We start from the raw sequence: 21,697 nt of genomic DNA on the forward strand, positions 1-21,697 counted from the left end.
GCTTAGCACTTGCACTGTAGAATCCAGCTTTCACAGTTGAATGAATGAAAATGGCAATATCTGACTCCTCCCATTTTCATGGAAGGCCCCAAACCTGATCTCATCCTTTTGTTGCTCTGAGTTACTTCTTTATTTAAGGTGCTCCAAGCTAAGAAAATAATCATAGGGAGTTTATGATTCACCTGTTGTAATGTCAAGCATACATCTCTGCATCAAGGAAAAGCATATACAACTTGTGAACCAATGAGACATTATGGGTCTAACTGCATTAAGAGTACCTGAAGAGTTATGATTTGCTTGCAGATTGAAGAAATTTTGTCAGTACATTGAAGGATTAGGGGTTAATTAAAGCAAGTGTGTTCCAACACAATTCCTTTCTGGTACTTCTCATATTGGACTGCTTTTTAGTCCACAATAGGACTTTCTTGTTTTATTATCTCAAACAACTTCCAAAGCCAAGCCATCTAGCTGGCCACTTAGATGAAGACTGCCTGGCTACACAAAGGTGACGGATAGAGCTGCATGTGGGGTTCAAACATTATTTTTACCCTTTGCAATGTCTGATATCCTATACTACGACTTTCTTAAAATTTATTTGGTATCTACATACCACTGCCTCCTGGTTCACTTATCAACCCGACATGCCCCTTTAGACTCTTTCATTAATTTTCCTTTCTCATACTAACCTCCCTTTTTTCTAAAATAACAGTAACCAAAAACCATTGTTTTCAGTAATATAAATTAACATATGTACATTAAAGTATATGTAAATGCAGAGAAAAAGGTCTAGGAGGAAGCATCAAATTAGTAAGATGGGCTAACTCTGGGAGGAGAACTGAGGTTGAGAGTAGGACCAAGGGGAATTCTGCTTATGTGTACCATTTGACTACTACATAATGAGAATGCATTCATGTATTACTTCTATGATTAAAAACAAATTTTTAAAAAATACATACAAATAAAACTTGTTCAATCCTGAATATTTCAGAATCTATGAAAAGTATAAAAATAATATTAAAGTCACTGAAATCCTATTATGTGGAAATCTGTATTCTCTTAAATTTAACTGTGTTTTAGTAGATATGTAGGTTTATGTGTATATGGATACATACACGTATTTTATTTCATAAAGTTAGAATTTTTAAGTATAGTTTTAGAGCCTTACATTATCATTTTTCTGTATCATTAAAATATTTCAAAAACATGATTTTAATAGCTATGTAATTTTGCATCTTAAGGATTTACCATAATTTAACTATTTTCTCCTTTTTTGGGCATTTAGGCCACATTCACTGTTTTTTCTATTATGGATAATAGATACAGTCTTGCACAAAAATCTTTAAATACATCTATGCTTATTTTCTTACAATAAACATCTAGAGGTAGAATTAATGAGTCAAGGGGATAGAAGTTTCTACTAATCTTGATACATGTTGCCAAATTTCCCTTCTTAAAGGAGAAATTTAAATCCCTAAGAGTAATGCACATTACACTGTATCCCCAGTAACACTGAGTATTATAGTTTTTTTAAAAAAAAAACTTTGCTATTTGAAAATTTAAAAATAAAAAAACAAAGATACAAAAATAAAACAAACAAGAAGGTTGGTTTTACAAGGAATTCATTATATGAAACCTCAAATGGGACCTTTACACTGTTCAGAAGTCTAATCCTGCTTCTCAAAAAATCTTATTTTAATTATAGTCCCTACTGTGTAATAGAACATCAGAATTTATTCCTCTTATCTAATTGTAACTTTGTATAATAATGTAATGCATCTTTCAAAATAACTGGAAGTGGGGATTTTGAAAAGTCTCGCCACAAAGAAATTATGAATGTCTGAGGTGAAGAATATGCTAATTATTGGTTCAACCATTGCAAAGTGTATACATATATCAAAGTAGCACATTGTACTCCATAAATATGTATAATTATAGTATTAATTAAAACATAAGTAGATTGCTTTCCTACATTCTGAATCAGTAATTTCATACACTTTTCTTTTGTTCATACCTCCTACCCCACTACACTTACCTCCACAACACTGATGGCACTGCTTCAGGTTTAAATCAAAACTGAAACCAGTAGAAAAGAACTTTCACTATCCTACTATAAAATGTACAAAACTCTCTCAGTGCACTAAAGCACATTAATTTTCTAATGGCAATGATCCAGCAGAGATGGAGAAACCAACTATTAGGAGTAAAAAAGAAAATAATCAAATGATTACAGTAATTAAAATGGAGACGGGATGGGATCCAGAACATAAATGAGCAGAAATGATATTTGATGATGCCTTATCATTTGTAACTAGAGCAAACAGATTACTGATGTAGAGCAGAGAGGTTTGCAATGCTATATAATACAGTAGACATATGTGACTAGTACAAGTAAGGACTTGAATTTTTAATTTTATTTTGATGGTGCTAGAGTTTGAACTTATGTCCTGACACCTGGTAGGCAATGCCCTACCATTTGAACCAAATCTTCAGTTCTTTTTGCTTTTATTTATTTTTCTAAATGAGTCATTTCCCTTAATTAATTAACAAAAATAAGATTTAAATTTTTTGTGATTTTATTTTTATCATATTATTGTTGCACTGGGGGTACATTGTGACACTTACAAAAGTTCTTACAATATTATAGTTGAAGGAAAGGGTATAGGAGGGTGAATGTAGTGGAAATACTATGTACTTATGTATGAAAATGGAAAAATGAGATGAAAGAACAATAGACAGTAACTTGAAAGCCATATGAGGAAATAATAACCTTTATTAAAGGTAACTATGTGGCAAATATAAAATCAGCTGTATTTTACTTTTGGTTTGTAGCTCTATTTTTTATTTTCTACATTATATAAAAAACAAATGCATAAATATAATTACAGCTCTACATACTGAGCACACAATGTAAAAAAGTATAATTCATGAAAAAACTTAAAGGCGGGGGAGCTCTATGTGAACAGAGTTTGAGTATGCTATTGAACTTAAATTGGAATCAATTTGATCTAGACTCTTAAAAATTTAGGATCTTAAATGCAATCCCAAAGGCAGTCACAGGAAACTATCTTAAAAATATGCCAAAAAAGAAATGAGAAGAGAATCAAAACAGTTTACTATAAAAATCAACTAAACACAAAAAAGAGGCAGTAGTAAAAATAAGGGACAAAAATGGGACAGAAAAGTAGTAAAATGGTAGAAGAAAATCTTTCTGTACTAGTGATTACATAAAATGCAAATGGATTAAACTCTCCAAACAGAAACAAAAATTGACAGAATGAATTTTTAAAAAAAATCTGATGCAACCATATGTTGTCTAAAAGAGACTTACTTTAGACGCAAAAACCAATTAGGTTGAAAGTGAACTAAAGTAAAAATATGTGTCATGCAAATAGTAAATAGAGAGCTGGGGTGACTACAGTATCATCAGAATAGATTTTCAGTCAAAAACTGTTACAAGAGACAAGGAACGGTATTACACAGATAAAGGGTCAACTGATTAGGGAGATATAACAATTATAAACATTCATGAACCAAAAAACAGAGACTCAAACTATATGAACCAAAAATTGATAGAAAAAGAGATCAACAACAATAGCTGTAATAATCACAAACAGAATGAGAAAAACTTAGAAATAAGTGAAAAACAAAGGCATAAAACACAAAAATTTATGGGATGCTGTAAATATAGTGCTCAGAAATGAATTTATAGCTGCAAATACCTATATTAAGGTAAAAGAAAGATCTAATAATGCTATAGTTAAGATATGGTTTGAGTGTCCCCTAAGGCTTCATGTGTTGTAATTTAATTCCCATTATGAAATAATAATCGGGTAGAAAACTGATATGGTGTTTAGAGGTGGAGTCTTTGGGAAGTGATTAGGATTAAAGTCAGGAAGGTGGAGCCCCAGTGATTGAATCTTGATGGTTTTATAAGGAGACCAGACAGACACATATAACACATGTAGTCCCTGCCCCTTGCCAACTGTTGCCTCAAGACTCAAAAAAGTCATGACTGAATAAGGGCCCTAGACCTTGCACCACAAGAACTGTGAGTCAACACAAACCTCTTTTCTTTATGTAGCAGCCTGCCTCCAGCATTTCCTTCCAGTAACAAAAAGTGGATTAATTCATATATCACCTTTCACTTTAAAGCACTAGGAAAAAAAAAAGCAAACCACAGTGTATAAAACACATAAGAGACTAAAAATTTGAAGTATCATAACTACTGAAAATAAAAAAAGAAAAATCTATCTAGAAACACCAATTCACCAGCCAATTGCTTATACCTCTAAAATGCACCTAGAATCAGAACACTTGTCACTCTTTCTACTCTGCCTGGACTAAGCTGCCATTATCTCTTATCTGGATATTACATTCCTCTTGGTCATTCTTTACTAAGTCACTCCCTGAGTGATTTCATATTATAACTAAAGATCTTACACATGTTGGTGACTCTCGAATATTTAGCAATAGACCATACCTCTCCTCTAATCTCTAGACTTGCATAGTCAACTACAGTCCTGATTTTTCTACCAGAATATCTAATGAAACTTAACATATCTCAACTGAAAACCTATTTTCTGTCTGCTGCTCTAAATCTTCCCATTTCATTAAATTCCAACTCTATGTTTCCACTGGTTCAGATCAAAAGCCAATTTTTTTCCTACACACAATTTGACCATCGATAAATCTTGCTGGATTAATTTAATCTTTAAAAATATATATCCAGAATATAACCAAGCTCACCATTTCTACCTATGCCATCTTGGTCCAAGCTACCATCATTTCAGCATTTCTTCCTAGGATTACTAGATTGCTTCCTAGGTCATCTCCTTGCTTCTTACCCTGCCACCCTACCGATCCCTTCTCAACATGACACAGCAACCAGGCTAATCATGTTATAATGCAAGTCAGATCATGTCACTCCTCTGCTCGAACTCTCAATGGATTCCCAATACACTTAAAGTCCTTAGAATGACCTATGAAGCCCAACATAATTTGCTCCTCACATTCTTCCCACTCTGAACTTCTGACTTTTTTTCCTTATCCAGCCACATTAGCTGCCTCACTGTTCTTGATCATGCTAAATACACTCTTGATTCACGATCTTTACCCTTGCTGTTCCTTTTCCTTGACACATTTCAATACTACTTCCTCTGTTACCCTTCTCCTAGATGCACTTCTTCATCTGCCAAGTAGCAAATTAAATGTCACTGCCTTGAGGTCTATTTACCTCTTTCTTTACTCTGTCTAATTATAGCATTGATTTCGTAAGTACAAATGTATGTACTTGGTTTCTGATTTTATTACCTGCTTTCTCTCCTAGATTGTAAAATTTATGACAGGGACCACATTGGTTTTATTTACCAGTGTTCACTACATTATTTATGATCCCAAACCTCTTCTGTGTTCTGTTAGATATTTATATTTCTTGTTCTATAAATTTTTGCCTATAAAATTCACTCACTTTTTACTTCTGCAATGGGCACTTATTTTTGGAAGAACCCCTCATATAGTAACAATAGTGTATGCATTACATGTCCTTTCAGGGTCTTATCTTTTGCTTTTAAAACTTAGAAAAACCTATATCCACACTGAGTCCACATAAATGTGCACCTACATTTTCTTTTAGTTCTTATAAGATACTTTACCTTTAATCCATTTGCAATTCATTTTTGCATGAGATAACAGAGTCTAGTTTTATTTTTCCCCAGAAAAAGATGTGTCCTAAAACCATATATTGATTAACTTTTTCCTTCTTCTACAGAAATGGAATACTGAGTGTTAGAGGCAAGAGGCAAGATTTCAATGCTGTTATGATGGTGTCAATCCAGGAACCTAAGAAAACCAAGCTAAAATTACTCACTCTTCGGGTTACTAATAAAACTAGAAAGAGTAACAGCAAAATGAGAATCAAAGTATCACTTATTCAACAGCTGAGCCAGTGTCCACTAACCCCTATTGAAGAACCCTGCTAACAGATGAACTGAAGAACAGAGCTTTGAGGTAAAGGCCTAAGCAAAGGTTTCTGTTTTCAGCCTCATTAAAGATGATAGGTCTACAATGAAGGCACTGTCCTAATTTACATATTCAGCTCACCCAGCTGCAGGTTTAGGTCAACTTACCACGTGAAAGTAGGCATCTGTGAGTACTGAGATAAAAGAAACAGTAATCCTACCCACTAGTAAGACACTGTCCAGCAAATATCCTGGGTTCTGACTAACATCTCCCAATAAGGAGCTGGTGAGGAGGGAGGTAGGAAGCAGAAGTATGGGGCTAATAATGGAGTAGTAAGTAGTATTCTCATTGCTGTTGACAATGGCAGAAGTTTGGTTCCATTTTAGGGAACTTTTATTTTGTCCAATTGATTTTTTTACAGTATCATGCTGCTTTAATTATCATACCTTATAATAATGCTATATTATTAGGTTGTGCTAGTCCCTTTTTAATCTCTTATAAAACTCTTAGTTTTTGTATTTTTATGGTGCTTGGGTCAAACAAAGGGCCTTATGCATGCTAATCAAGTGCTCCACTGCTAAGCTATTACTTCAGCCCAAAATCTTGGCTCTTCTTTCCCAGGTATTCTTTATTTTTCCAAATAAACTTTATATGTAAACATTATGTTTCACTACAAAAATATCCAGATGTGATTTTGGTTAGAATTGCTTTAAGTCTATTTAGGGTAGATTACCTCTTCTTAAATAATGGTAATTTTTTTTCAAAGTTTTATTCTCAGTTCAATATAATATCTTTATTTTATACTTTATATACTACTCACTTATTGGTCACATAAGTATATAATCATGATTTGAACTATCATTTATTACAGTTACTAATAACTGTTAAATCTACATATCTATCCCAGGTGTCTCTTCCAAGCTATGAGCCATATCACCAACTGATTATAATATCCTGCCTTCTAGCTCTCATTCCCACCAGGATATCTTGCAGATACCTCATATTCAAGAAATTCAAAAATTTCTTCAAACTAAGAACAAACCAGAAAAAAACTGCTGTTCTTTTTATCTTTATGAGTGCCATCCAGTTATTTAATTCCAAAAACTTGCTCAATATCATTGGCTTCACCATCACCATTATTTCTAAAACATTGCTCCATCATCATATTCTATTGATTCTACATTAATATCTTTCAAATTCATCTAATTTTCTCCATCTTCATTTCCTTTCACCCTTTGGTAAAGCCCATTATTATCATTTGAAGGTTATTGCTACAATAACCTTCTAACTGGTTTCCCTTCTTCTAATTTATCCCTTCTCTCCTTTCAGCCATTTACTGCCAGTTTTAGTATGTGGATTTCAATTCAATTCCATTTCAATCCCTACCATTCTTCTGAGTGACTTCAACAATTCATCTAGCTCAGACCTATCAGTTACTTGATCTCCTCATCCCCAGTGTCCTTTATTTCCACTTTACTTAGCTCTTGGCCACAACTCTAATCTTCTCATCACCTTACATTACCCTACCCAAGTCTTCAAATTAAACCACAGTCACTATTTCCACTCCCATATCTCCCAATTACTCTTTGGTCCAATCCAATATGCAGTAGACCCTTGGTATCCACAGGTATATGGTTGCAAGGAGGCTGCTGTTGAGGAAAACCCACAAATGCTCAGGATGCATAGAGTTCAGTACTGTCCTGTAAATACGTGAATTTTTCTCATAACACCACCCAAATTCTGTTACAGACATGCCACCTTTCAACAAATCTAGAATTTTCACTTTATCATTTATATTAAGCATATTTCATGCCTTTTTTTGGCTTGAAAGGATGACCATAGGTTTTGTCTTGCTTTTTGGGGTCCCATCTGCTATTAGGTGAAGCATGGTTTTGCAAAAGTAAGGGCAGAGAAACACCTAGCAGATCACACAACCATTTAAATACAGCTGATAATAATGCAGGACTAACTGAGAGCGTCTTGTATAATGTGTGTGCAGTAAATTAACATTTTTATTTTTGAAATTTATTTATTTATTTACTTACTTACCATGCTTGATCAGAACTAATGTAATAAACCTGTGAATAAGGTAGGCTTACTGTAGCTTCTTTCCTCACCAATTTATCAAAATCACCACTTGATTCCTTGTTGCTATATCAACTGGGAAATGTTCTGTTCTTTTTGTATTTAACCTTTTTAAAGCAGCTGAAACTGTTTCTTGCATGCAATGACCATCTTTTTAACATTTATGATACAATTTTCTCCTGGTTTTTCTCCTACCATTCTTGCTCACCTTTTCTCAAGCTTGCTTTTAATTCACTACCTTGCTTTAAAGTTGGTCTTCATCAGGATCTTATCTTAAGACTCTTACTATCTCATATATATATATATATATATATATATATATATATATATATATATATATATACTCTTTCTGGTGACTATGTTCATCCTATGCCTCCAATCACTAACTGAACATTGATGCCTTCCATATCTATTCCTGCAGAGCACACCTCTCTCCTGAACTCCAGATCTTTATGTATAATAGAAACCTGTATTTAGTCCTGTTACACACATCTCAAATTCAGCAAATTCTAAAGTGAACTTATCATCATCTAATCTCTTCCCACCCATCTTCAAGTTAGCGGTCTCCCCTGTTTCCTGTCTTTATGAATGGCATCACTATTTACCAGGTTGTCCAAGTCAAAAACCTGGGTATTATTAATTTTCCTTCAAAATGTGAGTGTCATTCAAGGTTTCTTATCTTTCTTATTTCTGGCATTCAATCACTCACAAATCCTTTTTGTTTTACCTCATTGATCTTTCTGGTCCCTTGCATATGGGAATATAGCCCATGCTTTATCACCACTGTTACTTGGTGGCCTGCCTGCCTGTTCAACACCTAGTAGAATGCAGAAGTCATCTGTCTGCTTCAAGACTGTGACTCAGGGCCTACTGATCTTTTTGGAATCTACCCCTTTTCCCATACTCCAACCTTCATGTCTTTTACAACTGGACCTTTATATATTACATACCCTACATCTACAACTTCTTTTTTATTTTTTCCACTCTCCCCTTCTCCCATATGCCTATCCCTTAGACTTTGTCAGTGTTTTTCAAAGTGTAGTTCCTAAACTAGTAGCATGAGCATCATCTGGAAATTTGTTTAAACTAGCAAACTGGAGTTTCATCATGAATCAGACACTGAGGTTGATCTCAGCAAACTACTGACTTACTTCTCAGCTGAGATATTACCTGCCCTTGGAAACCATTCTTCTCTTTCTCTCTCCTTGTTTTTCTTTGCAGTACTGAGGTTTGAACTCAAGGCTTTTAAAGGGCTTGCTACACAGGCACTCTACCACTTGAGCCACACTACCAAGCCCTATTTGCTTTCATTATTTTTGAAATAGGGTCTCATGTTTATGCTTGGGCCAGCCTAAACTGCAATCCTTTTGCACAGGTAGGACAACAGGCATGCACCACCATGCCAAGGTTTTTATTGGTTGAGTTGGGGATGGGCTAACTTTTGGCCTGGGCCAGCCTTCAACCACAATCCTTCCGATGTCTACCTCCTAAATAACTAGGATTATAACAGGCATAAGCCAAATTGTGCCTGGCTTGAGAAACTATTCTTAATCACACCAACATTAGATCAGTACCTTCCTTTCCACCCACTTGTCACACTGTAAGGACTATCATTTAACACTTATTACACTGCATTATAATTATATGCTTACTTGTCTGCACCACAATAATCCAAGTTTTTTAAGGGTAGGGAAAATATTATTTGCTCCTGTATCCATAGCTTCTAAAGTTATTCCTGTTACTCAGTAGTCCTCCAATAAGTATCTATTCAATGGTTAAATGAATTGAGTATCTGGACAAGACTATGGTCACCCTAAATTTAATATGAGTTTAGTGTGTGACTAGAGTTAGAATTTATACACTAGGGTGACAAGAACTTTATCTACCGCTATGGCTAAGGATCAGTCTGAGCCAGTTCTCTCTCTTTCCAAAATCAGGAGCTCAGTCTTGGTGATGAGGGTATGTCATAGAGACCTGAAATCGGAATATTAGGCAGACCATTAAGACTATCATAGAACATTAGTCTGTTCTGGGATTATGAGTATTTCATAGAGGCAAATTCAGGCTATGCTTTAGTCTTGGGTAATATTCATTTTCAGGTCTCTAAGAGTATAATATTTTGTGGTATAAGGAACTGAGCCAAGGACCCAGGGAAGTACCTTATACATGTAGACCACGTATTGCAGAGGTACATACCCAGTGAATTTTTTTTGCTGCACCCAGTATTGAACCCAGGGCCTTATGCATGCTAAGCAAGTTCTCTAGCAATGATCCACCCATCCCAAGTGTAATTTTTAAAAGAAACATGTCAGAAGACTGCAGCAAAGATGCTGCATAGCCTTTGTCTCTTCACTAAGTGTCCCCACTCACCAGGCTCAGCAGCCTGTGGCCATCCATTACTGGATTCTAATACTCCATGAGCATGTACAGAGTAGGGGCGACTGGCATTATTCTTGAACACCACAGTCAGGATATCGCCAACCTCTCCTCTGATAAGTGGACCTAATATATACAAAAAATAAAACTTTCATTAGTGGGAGGGTGGAGTAGGAGGCATTAAGAAAGGGACAGACCTGGTAGCTCCATAGAATTAGGAATTTGCCTTAAGAAAGAATCCTTTGTAGACCAAAAGTCATGGCTGGCTCCAATTTTAGATTCACAAGTCCTTAAATTGATATTGCTAGCCATAATATAAGAGTACTTTACAACAGGATTATGCCTCCAATTGCCCCTACTTGTCCTACCAACAATGTTCTATCTATAAAACCCAAGGCTCTAGAGAGTTCAAGTTCTGTGGAATCATCAATAGTAAGGAGTGAAAATTTGTTACATAATACAGAATAGCTGAGATCTCTTCAGGGACTGGTGTCTCTTCTATGCCAGGATAAGAATAAGGAAACCCACTGAACCCTAAACAAAAAGACTACAGTAATAATTAAACTGGAGTATAAGGGTAATAATGGTTTCTTATATTATTTTCCACTTTCAGATGTTACTAAGTTCTCCTGCATCTGTGGTCTTTTAAAGTCTACCACATTCATAGACCTCATACTTCAAAGGTATAGAAAACCTGGAAAAAGTTGGTTCAGGTTGCAGCAGAATTCATAATTCCCCCATCCTCCCCTTCAGTGCTTATTTGCATGACTGCTTTGTGAAGCAGGACCATACATCTAGTATAGCATAAGGAAAAGTTGAGAATGGAGAATAAGGAGGTCATCCTGATACAACATAGCTGCCCTAGAAACAGCTCATGCTTCTAAACACCAGGACAGGAGTAGAATTCCCTTACCCAAGATTCCCAAGTGCTCTTCTGATCCAGACCTTGGCCGACGGATCTTGAATGTACCATCAGTGTATTCCCGGAATACAACTTTCTTGTATCTGGAACCCAGGAGCCCATCCTCGTTGCTCAGGAACACGTGACCATAACTAGAAAATCCAAAGAGTGTTATCAGCACCTGGCCTTTGACTTTCATTCTCAGAGATGGGGAGCTTAAGTCAGAACCATTCTCATGTCACAGATTAATGAAGATGTGGATTTATTCCTTCTAATGTCAGATTACCCCTCAACATTGGCTGCATAACCACAATTAAAGATAGTATTTATGCTTCTGGTTTCTATCATCCAGAGAGAAATCTGTAGTGCAATTCATATGGCACAAACACTGGGCTAAGAATCAGAAACTCTAGCTGCAGCCTTAATGAGGTCTTAGACATAATTAGTCTCACAAAAGGTGGCAGGAAAGTAACCACTAGTGCTGTTGCTGGAGGTCAAGGGAGGGGAGAGGCAACAAGGAAACAGGATCTTATATATTTTTCATTATGAGATGCTTTCTAGTTCAGAGTTTATTATTCATTTTATCATTGAGTGTTCCCAATAGGCCTACAAGGTAGGTGGATCTCAGAAGTACAATCTGAGATTGGAGGTGCAATCAGAGATGCTAGCCCAGATGTGACAGGACCTATCTACAGAGACACTGTCAGCCAGAAAGGGAGGCAGGACTTAAGATTCAAGCACGCTGTTCCTTTCCTCTCTCCTTCTCTAGTCATGTTCTTTCAACTATATGTTATAGAAAAGTCAACCAAGGATTAGAGAAAGGAATTTACTTTTCCAAAATCCCATAGCAAGTTCACAAAAAGACAGCAACCTTAAACAACCAACATAAATGTTAAAAATTGGCAAAGAGCAGTGAAAGTACCTAAAACAAACTAGTGGAGATGGCTAATCTATACCTAAGTTTCTGTTCTCTCCTCTTCTCTTTTCTAGTAATAGGCTCATATAGGTTTTAGCTGAGCACATGGCTGACCATCCAGATATTACATTTCTCAGGCTTCCCTGCAGCTAAGTATGAATAGATTGAGGACAACAGGGCATAAGAGAAAGTGATGTATCTGACTTCCAGCTTATCTCTTTACAGACAATGCTACTTGCCCTGACTTGAAGGCTGGAAATGGCTACAACTAGAATTGGCATCTTGGTCTCAGAGATGAAAGTAAGTGTTGAGCATAGCACAGTTTACCTACCAGTCCTGGATTGCTCATATCTATACTATTATGTAAATAAGAAGTAAAATTCTATCTCATTTAATCTACTCTGTTTTGGACTTTTTCTGCTACACAGCTTATTCTGTACCTTAGTGAATGAGCTTGAGGTATTTAGTTCTTTGAGTAAACTCCTTATGAAGTTTATGTCTCAGAATAGGGAGTCAAGGGCTGAAAGGTTGAGGGCATGGGTAAGGTCTTTTACTTCAGCTCCATAGTAAATATAGGAGAACTGAGCTGGAATTCAGAAGACATGCATTTTGGTCCCTGGTCCCAATTCTGTTGGTAACATATTAGGTGACCTTAAATAATTGTCCCCTCCTGTCAGTTTCTGTATCCTCATCTGTGAAAGGATTCTCTAAACATGTTACTTCTCCTTTTCTGAAGCCTTACCTGTCCTTCTTAGACTGGTTGTACCATTCCAGTTCCCAGCTTCTATCAGGGCAATAGTCCCACTCTACCTCTTCTGCCATGATGTAGTAGACTCTTGCAGCTTGGTAGTGTTGATGAGGGCTAGTCTGATGGCCAAAACACTGGGAAACATTATAGATTGCCCTCATCCCTGCTTCTCGGTGGTTGCCTGCCTGGCAGTAAATTTCAAATGTCCCTAAAGGAGAATCAGAGAACAAAACCTGACTCAGAATACCCCTGGAAAGTGCCTGGGGGGGGGACTGCCTTCTTCTCCCTATGAATATCAGAGAACACCTGGTAGTCTAGGATAAGGCCTTCAATGCAATAGAAAAAGCATATAACAAGTTTAATTTTTGATGCTTTTGTCTGAAGTAATTTTGTTATTAGCATATAATAGTTGTACAGGGGAATACATTGTGATATTTGCTTACAGTATATCTTAATTAGATTCACCCCCTCCATCATTCTCCCTCATTCCCCCTCACCCCTGTCTTAGAATAATTTCAACAGATTTTATTTTCAAACGTGAATACAAAAAACATCCATCATATTATCCATTTTTCAACCTCTCCTAATGCTCTCCCCCTTTCCACTGGTATCCACCCCGGACAAGACCCAGTTTTACCTTCCTGTTCTTCATTTTTTAAGTATATATTAATAGTTCAAGGTTTCACTTTGGTATTTCAGACATGTGTATATTGTGCTTTAATCAGATTAACCTGCCCCATCATGTACTCTTTCTCTATTGCCCTATTCCCCTATTATTCAACAGCTTACAGTGCATTGTATTATATTATCTTTAATATTTTTCACTCTAACATTCTCTTTCCCTCTCCTGACTCCCTGTAGTCCCCTCAGACAGACCCACAAATATAATCATGTAATCTTTCTCTCTCTCGATATATATATATATATCCACATATGTATATATATATATACATATATATACATATATACATATATATATGTATATATATGGGAAAACATGTGACCTTTGACTTTTTGAGCCTGGTAACAAGTTTACTGAGAGTAACAAGCACAGAGATTAAGCACTCCAGCTCCAAAGCTGTATAGTCTAGGTTAAACCCAACATGTGTCACTAGGACCAATTTCTCCCTTGTCTGCCAAGGGCTTTCCTAGTTTTAGCACTGAAAGTCCCATACCCCTATAAACTCCTCAGTTCTGAGCACAGTGGGAAGACTGGTAACCCTTTCTAACACTCATTAGTGATATAACCTTGTAGCAATTTCTAAATCTCTGTATGCTTCAGATCACTCATCAGTAAAATGAGGATCATTTTTCTCACTTCATTTGGTTGTTTTAGAATGAACACAATAATTTACATGTACTCCTTAGCATCCTATGTAGGAAATGTTCAATAAGTGAAGCTATAAGTATGTAAACAAAGTTTAATAGTTGTTATTCCAAGGAAGGCATTGATCAATCGTCTCCTTTTTTCTACCAACTCCAAAGAAATAAAGGTGGGATTATTTACAAAATAATTTTTACAAAGCAACCTGATGATCACAAGGATTCTTTCACAAGACAGCTCTGGACAGGTCTGCTTTTTACAGTGGAATGTTCAAGTGTCTGTCTTGAATGTCTGTGTTGTGGAACTGTATTGCACCTAATCTCAAGCTCCAGATTTCTATGTCAAGAACATTCAGGTTCAGAAAATGTTGATCAAAAAAACTAACTTTCTTGGAATATTATTTTCAGTGTTCACTTGCCTTGCTACCTACTGCCTATCCTATCACTACAGACTCTCCTTTCTGACTTTTAAAGCCTTCTATGATCTGACCCCAAACAACTGACCCAGTCCCACTTTCCCATATATTATCCAAAACTCAACTATTTCTCTAATTAAATCTATTTCTGACTGCTCCCTCACATATCATTCCTATTTTGGAATTTCTACTCATCACCCTCTTTCTGAAATATACTTGCTCATACCACCCTCAAAATCTATGAGAATCCATTCATTCTCAAAACCCAATTCTCTTTCAGAAAGCTCTCTCTGACTATTCTGGCACCAAAAAAGCAGATTTTTAGCCTCTTCATTTCTAATATACTTTGTATCTAAATGACATAGTTAAAGACTAAGTGTTCCTATCCTTAAAAATTATCTTACAGTCTTTACAGACACCTTACAAAAAAGGCTCTCTCCTGTTCTTTCAATATCTACTTTCCAAGTATTCTATTTCCATTACTCCCTACATATACTCTCTCAAATAGTATCAGCTCTTCCTTCACAATTATCCTTTCAGAGATAGGTGTGGTGGTGCACATCTGTAGACTCCACTTCTTGAAAACCCGAGGCAAGAAGATTGCTTGAGCCCAAGAATTCGATCTATCCTGGGAAACATAACAAGACCCCTGACTCAAAAAAGTATTCTTTCATGCTCACTGCCAATTCCCTAGTCCAGGTCACCATAATTTCTTACCTGGAAATTTGCAGTCACTTCTCAACTTCCCTCTTCTCTCCCTACCATCTTCAATCACTATCCACACAGGCTCTAGGGTGCTCTTTAACTAATATAGCCCAAAGCACATTGAATCTTTGCTTTAAATGTTCCACTCATACACAGGAAAAAATCTAAGCTCCTGACTATGGCCCACAAGGACTTACATAAGACTCTTATCAACGTCTATGACTTTATACCCTGCCAGTCTTCCCCTAGCTCATCACACTTCAACCACCATGCTTATTCTCATCTTAGGGTATTTGGAATTGTTTAGAATACTCTATTCAGAGATCTTCCCTCCTTATAATTATTTAGGTCTCAGCTTAAATGTCACATTCTCAGAAATCATTTCTCTTCTCTAAAATAATGCCTCCACCATTTTATAATATCAATGTATGTATTTTATTTCCTTCACGACATATATCACTATCTGAAAATATTTTACTTATGTATTTATTGAGGATATTCCTTGAGAACAAGATCATTTCAGTCTTATGTACCTCACTATCACAGTTTTGGTACACAGAAGGTGTGAAATAAATATGTGTTCAGTGAATTGACATGTCAGCAAAGGGGTGATTGTATACACTGTCCAAAAGTCATGGGTCAGAATGTGGGGTGGAAAAGGAAGTCTAGTGTCATTTGAGGGAATAAAACAAGATAGAAACATTCTGAAAATATGTAATCTTGTGTAGCCACATCACCTCAACTTTCTCATATGGACACTATTGTCAAAGTCATTTGTTTTTCATCACTCTTCTGCTTTTGGCTTTGAGTCTCTTCCTACATTGCTGAACAACCCTTTGCTTTCTCTTTATTCTGGTTTCTATTCTTCCTCATACCTCTTTTTTTCCTCATATCTCTTGTATGTTGACTTCTATCTTAAATTTTCTTTCCTGGCATTCTACATGTTTATGGACTCAAACTATGAGAACATCCAAATCTCTCTCTGTAGCCCAGGATTCCCCTCTGAGCTTAGATTTCTACCCACAAGTAACTAATGTGAAAATCCTACCACCTGGATTTCACCAGTAACTTAAAACTTAACATGCCCTCAAATAAATGCTTTTTATCCAAACCTTAGCACCCTACCACCCTACTGTACTTCTGCAGTTTGCTAATGGTACTACCATCTACCTTGTACATAAGCTGGAGACCTCAGTCATCTTTTCTTTTTGTTCAGCCCCCCAAGAAAGTCCTGTCATTTCTCTCCCAAATATCCCTTAACTCTGCCCTCTGCTCCATCTCCATCACCCTCACCTATTGGCAAGCTCTCAGTCTCTTTCATGAGCCTTCTGCTATGCCTCACTGATTCTAGTTCCTTCTTATTCAGACCCATTATATATATTATCTTTAGTAAACTTACAAAAATAAAAAATCACATCTTGTCACTTGTCATCTTAATAAAAGAAACAAAACCATTGATGCCTTCTCATAACCCAGAAGATGAAATCCTAGCTCCTTAGCAAGACCCTCCTTCTCTAATTGGGTCTTTAGCCATTTCTTATCTCCCTTAAGCCCTTATCTTGGTATCTTTCAATCAGGGTGCAACTAGCATTTTAGATGGGATTATTCTTCATCATGTAGTACTGTCCTTCACATTGCAGAAAGGTTTTTTCCAACAGATTTTTTCAATTTTATTTTATTTTTTTCTTTTATTATTCATATGTGCATACAAGGCTTGGTTCATTTCTCCCCCCTGCCCCCACCCCCTCCCTTACCACCCACTCCACCCCCTCCCTCTCCCTTCAATTTTATTTTGATTAATATGTATTAACTATATATATTAATGTGCTTCAGTGTGATATTTTCAAACATGCATATGGCATACATTGATCAAATTCGGCCTCCTTTTATCTACCCCTTCCCCTTCCAAAACCTCTAATAATTATTATTTGACATTCAGGTTTATTTTTTGACTCCTACCCTCTAAATACCAATACCACACACTCCATGCCCCAGTCACTGTGATAAGTAAAAGTGCCTCCAAATTTACACTTTTACATACTATCTTGAGTTGAGAACCACTGAATCAAATCAGTGTAGTCAACCTACTCTAGGCAGATGTTGCTTCCACACCACTGCCTATATAGTTCTTACTGCCTGTTATGCTGTCCTTACCCCCTATCCCCTGTCTTTGTTTGGAAACAGTCTACCCATCTTTAAAAGCTCAGTTTGGGTCTAAGGGTGTAAAAGCTTATTCTGAAGGTCTGTTGTCCTTGCAAAACTTCACTCTGAAAGTCAGGAAGAATTTGTCACAGCTCCCTACGTGTTACTCTAACTCTTGGAAGATAACATCATTATAGCTTTGTGAATAATGCTACCAACTCTCTTTTCCCTTATCTGTGAGCTGCCATGTTTGTTCTCATATCTCTAGCACATAAGCCAATATCTTAAAGACAATAGATGTTTACTGGAAAAATGGAATAGAAAAGAAAAAGACAACAGAAAAAGAAATGAGAAGGATTTTAAAGGATAAAAGCAGAAGGAGACAAAGAGAGAGGAAAGAAAAAGATTTAGAATGAAGAAAATGAAAAAAGAGGAAGAGAAAATAATAGGAAAACAAATGGGGAAGAAATAAAGATAAGATGACAGCAGGTAAAAGAAAAGGGGGGAAGAAGGCAAAGTAAAGAAACAATGAGAAAAGGGAGAGAAATGAAGAGAATGAATGCAAAAAGGAGGGAAAGTTCAAAAGAAGAAAAAAGAACAGCAAAGACAATGGCAAAAACAATTTGGTAAAATAAGGAAGGGAAGAAAGAAAAGATGAAAATAAGTAAAGGATTCAATTTTAAAAAAAGAAAAGACACTGAACAAGATGGGAGACAAAAGATGGAAGAAAAAGGAAAGAAGAGGAGGACCAAAGATTGAAAAGGGAGAGAAGAAAAACAGTAAGAATGAAATAAGGGAAATGAGAGAAGGGAGAAAAAAGGAATAGGGGAGAGGAAGGTGGGAAAGGGGGGAAAAGATAGGAATAATGAATAAAGAAAGAGCTCCAATGGCAAAAGAAACCTTGATGAAAGGCCTAAGCAGTAATAAAATTCTCTGTTGCTGAGATATCTAGCATGAATTCAGTGGAATAACATATTACAAGCTTAAGCTTTTTAGCTGCCACTTTCACTGGCTATGAAAGCTCTAGTGTCAGTAATTCCACTGGAAGAGCTGAGGCATACTACATATGTGATATTTTAAAGTACAATATGTATTTCTATTAAATGTAACATAAGCCTATGAAAATTTAGTGCAAAGAAAAAGGAGTATTAAAAAGATCACCAATAGATCCAAATAATTCAAACTGTTATTTTTCTGAATTTTTTTCCTGAGCATTTGTTTTCATGTTGAATCTCCAGTGATGTTTTTTTTTGACATAGGGTTGCTATGTTGCCCATGCTGACCTCCCAGACTCAAACAATCCTCCCATTTCAGCCTCCTGTGTAGCAATGACTACAGGTACACACCACTGTACCTGGCCACAGTCATGTTTACAAACCACCTGCAAAGCTGCTCAAGCATATATATTTATCTTTACCATTTCCCATCACTACCTTTCTCTCCAGAATCTCAAAGCCAGATTCTGGTCAATTAAACTGGTTACTTCTGCCCTGTTTTTGGAGAGCTAGTCACAATGGTCTCTTTCCCTCTTAATCATAAGCAAATCTCCAGGGGCAGAATGAAGAGTTCAGATTCAAAAGATCATCTAGGAAAGAGAATTGAAAGCATTTAATAGAGGATGGGCAAGAGAAGCTGCAAAAATAGAACCAATATTTCTAACCTAAATGAGTCATTTTCCCCCTGCAGGTTTCTGTCCCTTGTACCCACTAGTAAAATAAATGAATTTAGATGATACAAAAGGGACCCTACCAATTCTAATATTCTGTGACTAGGGATCTCTTTGAAAAAGGGTGTTTTAAAGGTCTACAAATACAAAGAAAGAAAAAAATATGAGCTTTTGCTAGTAACAAAATCTAGGACTCATAATTAAGAGAAACCTCTCAAGACTTTACTCTTACACTATTATTCCAAGTAGCTGGAACAACAGGCATGTGCCACTGTGCCTGGGCAAAATGTTTTTAAGGCATCTACAGCCAGCTTCCTTGGTTCACAGAATGGCACAAAAAAAATCACTCATTTAAAGTAAGAATAAGCCTGTGACTTAGCCAGGCAGCCTGACTGGCTTTGCAAGAAGATTAAATTTGGGATTTGGTTTTGAGGTTAAGGCTAGACAGTATGGTCTTTCTTGGTCAAAAGTCCCCCATCTCTACCTCACTAGAAGCACTTATTCCTCTTGTTCCTTTCAGCACCATTAACTAACCGATGTTTCTAATTTGCTAATGACAAGTCTCACTGACCAAGAAAATATCCCAGGGAGATGGGAAACAATGAGGACTCCCAAGAGTCTGGAGAGATCAGCTTTATGTTGTATTCTATGTCAGTGCTGAAACTATTAAATTGTTAAACAGAATTGTTTTCTTTAAGGATTGTTATTCCAAATATGAATGGAATTTACATGCTTAAAATAAAAGTTTAGCAGGAACTGCATAGAAGTGATAGATTTTTCTTACAAACACTATTGCCACCTACTGGCTAGAAAAAGAATAGACCCTAGGGACTAAAGAAAAAAACAAATACTGCTGCTTCATGAAAATGCCTGAACAAATGGAATCTGAGGAAACATTCCAGTCAAATTTCTTCATTATAAAAAGCATGGAGGAAGGAAGTGAGGGAAGGATGAAAAGAAGGGAGGGGAAGAAGAGAGGAAGAAAGAGAGGAAAGGAAGGACAGAGGGAAGGAGTCTAGCTATAGAGAGGGGGAAGTGATTAGACCAAACTTACCTAGCAAATAAATGAAAGCGCCTAGATTTTGACTTCTAATCTGAAACTGTTCCAGCACACACACACACACCCCCACACACACATACACACACACCATAAGTTGGACAGTTTGCAAAAATCCTCAAAGAACATGAGGGTTGAAAGCACTTGTATAGATATATCTTACTGATCTTTTTCCCAATGCAAGGACTGTATCTATAAAATTTGTATGTGGTCTAGGGGCTATGTGGACATGTGCACTCTCTGCCATGTAAGAACTACCCTAAAGCTGGGCAGCACCCAAACTTTTCTTTTGTTCTTCCAGACAAGATATTCCTCAACCTTCTTCTCATTCTTTTCTCTCCAAGAAGAGAATCCACATAACCAGAGCATGGAGGAAATACTGAAGAGGGAGAAGATAAAAGTGTTTTTGAACACCTTCCCAGCACTCTCAACATGCCTCTTCTTTTCTTTTCACCAGTCCTCCCTTCTTGGCTCCTTCATCCTCAATCCCCTACTCAAAAAAGCCTAGGGTGAGCCTAGGGTGAGTTGCTAAGGCACTTACCAGGGTTGTCAGGCTGCATGATGGCCATGACAAAAGTGTGAGGAAAGAGCATGGCTGCACCTTTCCTCATGCCCTGAAGTTGCACAGTGTTGCCCTGGAACATGACCCCATGCACGTCAGTCTCCGTGCCCAGGCCAAGCAGGTGCCAGGCCACCGTGTCACCTTTGCACATGTCCAGCCTGGGCAGGTTAGAGAACAGAAACCCATTAATAGCTGGAAAACAAAAACACACAAGACAAGATAGGGAGATGAGATCAGAATACTCGAGCACTGGCAAACAGCATGGTATAAGCTCTGTAGTATGGTTTCCCACAACTTGAAACTGCTAGATCATCCTCAACTCCTCTGCAGTCTTCTCTAAGCCACTTCTGTTCTAGTTACGAATGTCTTTCAGTTGAGGTCCCAACTGGCTTTTTTGGTCTCACCTCTTTCCCCTCCTCTACCACACTCCAGTAACACTGAACTACTCTCCACTACTACAGCTCCTACCCACCTACACACATACGCACCAACCTCTCCTGTTCCCACTGTCTTGCAACTCTCCTCCCTTAACTTCTGTGGCACTATATTTTCCAGTTCTCTTACAACCTTGCTGATTGTTCCTTCTCCATCTTGTTCATACTCTCCACCCTCTCCATTGAGTGCTTGGGTTTCCCCAAGGTTCCATCATCAGCTATCAACCTGCCTCCTCCTTTTCATCTTCACTACAAACGCCAAAGTTCTGGCCCTGTTCTGAATTCCTATGAAAGCCTCTTCCTGGTATCCCTATCTTCAGTCTATCCTCCCACTCTCTCACACATAGCCATTTATCCTATCAGCTTTATTTGTCTCTACATAGGAGGTACTTAGAAAACACCTACTGA

At 36.9% G+C, this 21,697-nt stretch overlaps 1 protein-coding gene across 18 annotated transcripts in view; it reads right to left on the reverse strand.

The window, feature by feature from the left end:
• Heph (hephaestin) overlaps positions 1-21,697 on the reverse strand; it is a 77,131-nt gene that overhangs the window by 21,484 nt on the left and 33,950 nt on the right. For all 18 annotated transcript variants that reach the window (XR_012444604.1, XM_074063990.1, XM_074063993.1 and 15 more), the window contains 4 exons: positions 20,835-21,047; positions 12,979-13,192; positions 11,333-11,472; positions 10,414-10,545 (listed from right to left, as the gene is read on the reverse strand). Coding sequence is in view for 17 of the 18 variants with exons in the window: in XM_074063990.1 (XP_073920091.1) it covers positions 10,414-10,545; positions 11,333-11,472; positions 12,979-13,192; positions 20,835-21,047 (699 nt within the window). In the remaining variant the exon portion in view is untranslated. The remainder of the gene's footprint in view (positions 1-10,413; positions 10,546-11,332; positions 11,473-12,978; positions 13,193-20,834; positions 21,048-21,697) is intronic.

Source organism: Castor canadensis, chromosome X, assembly GCF_047511655.1.
Source record: "Castor canadensis chromosome X, mCasCan1.hap1v2, whole genome shotgun sequence".
In the NCBI taxonomy this organism is placed as follows: domain Eukaryota; kingdom Metazoa; phylum Chordata; class Mammalia; order Rodentia; family Castoridae; genus Castor; species Castor canadensis.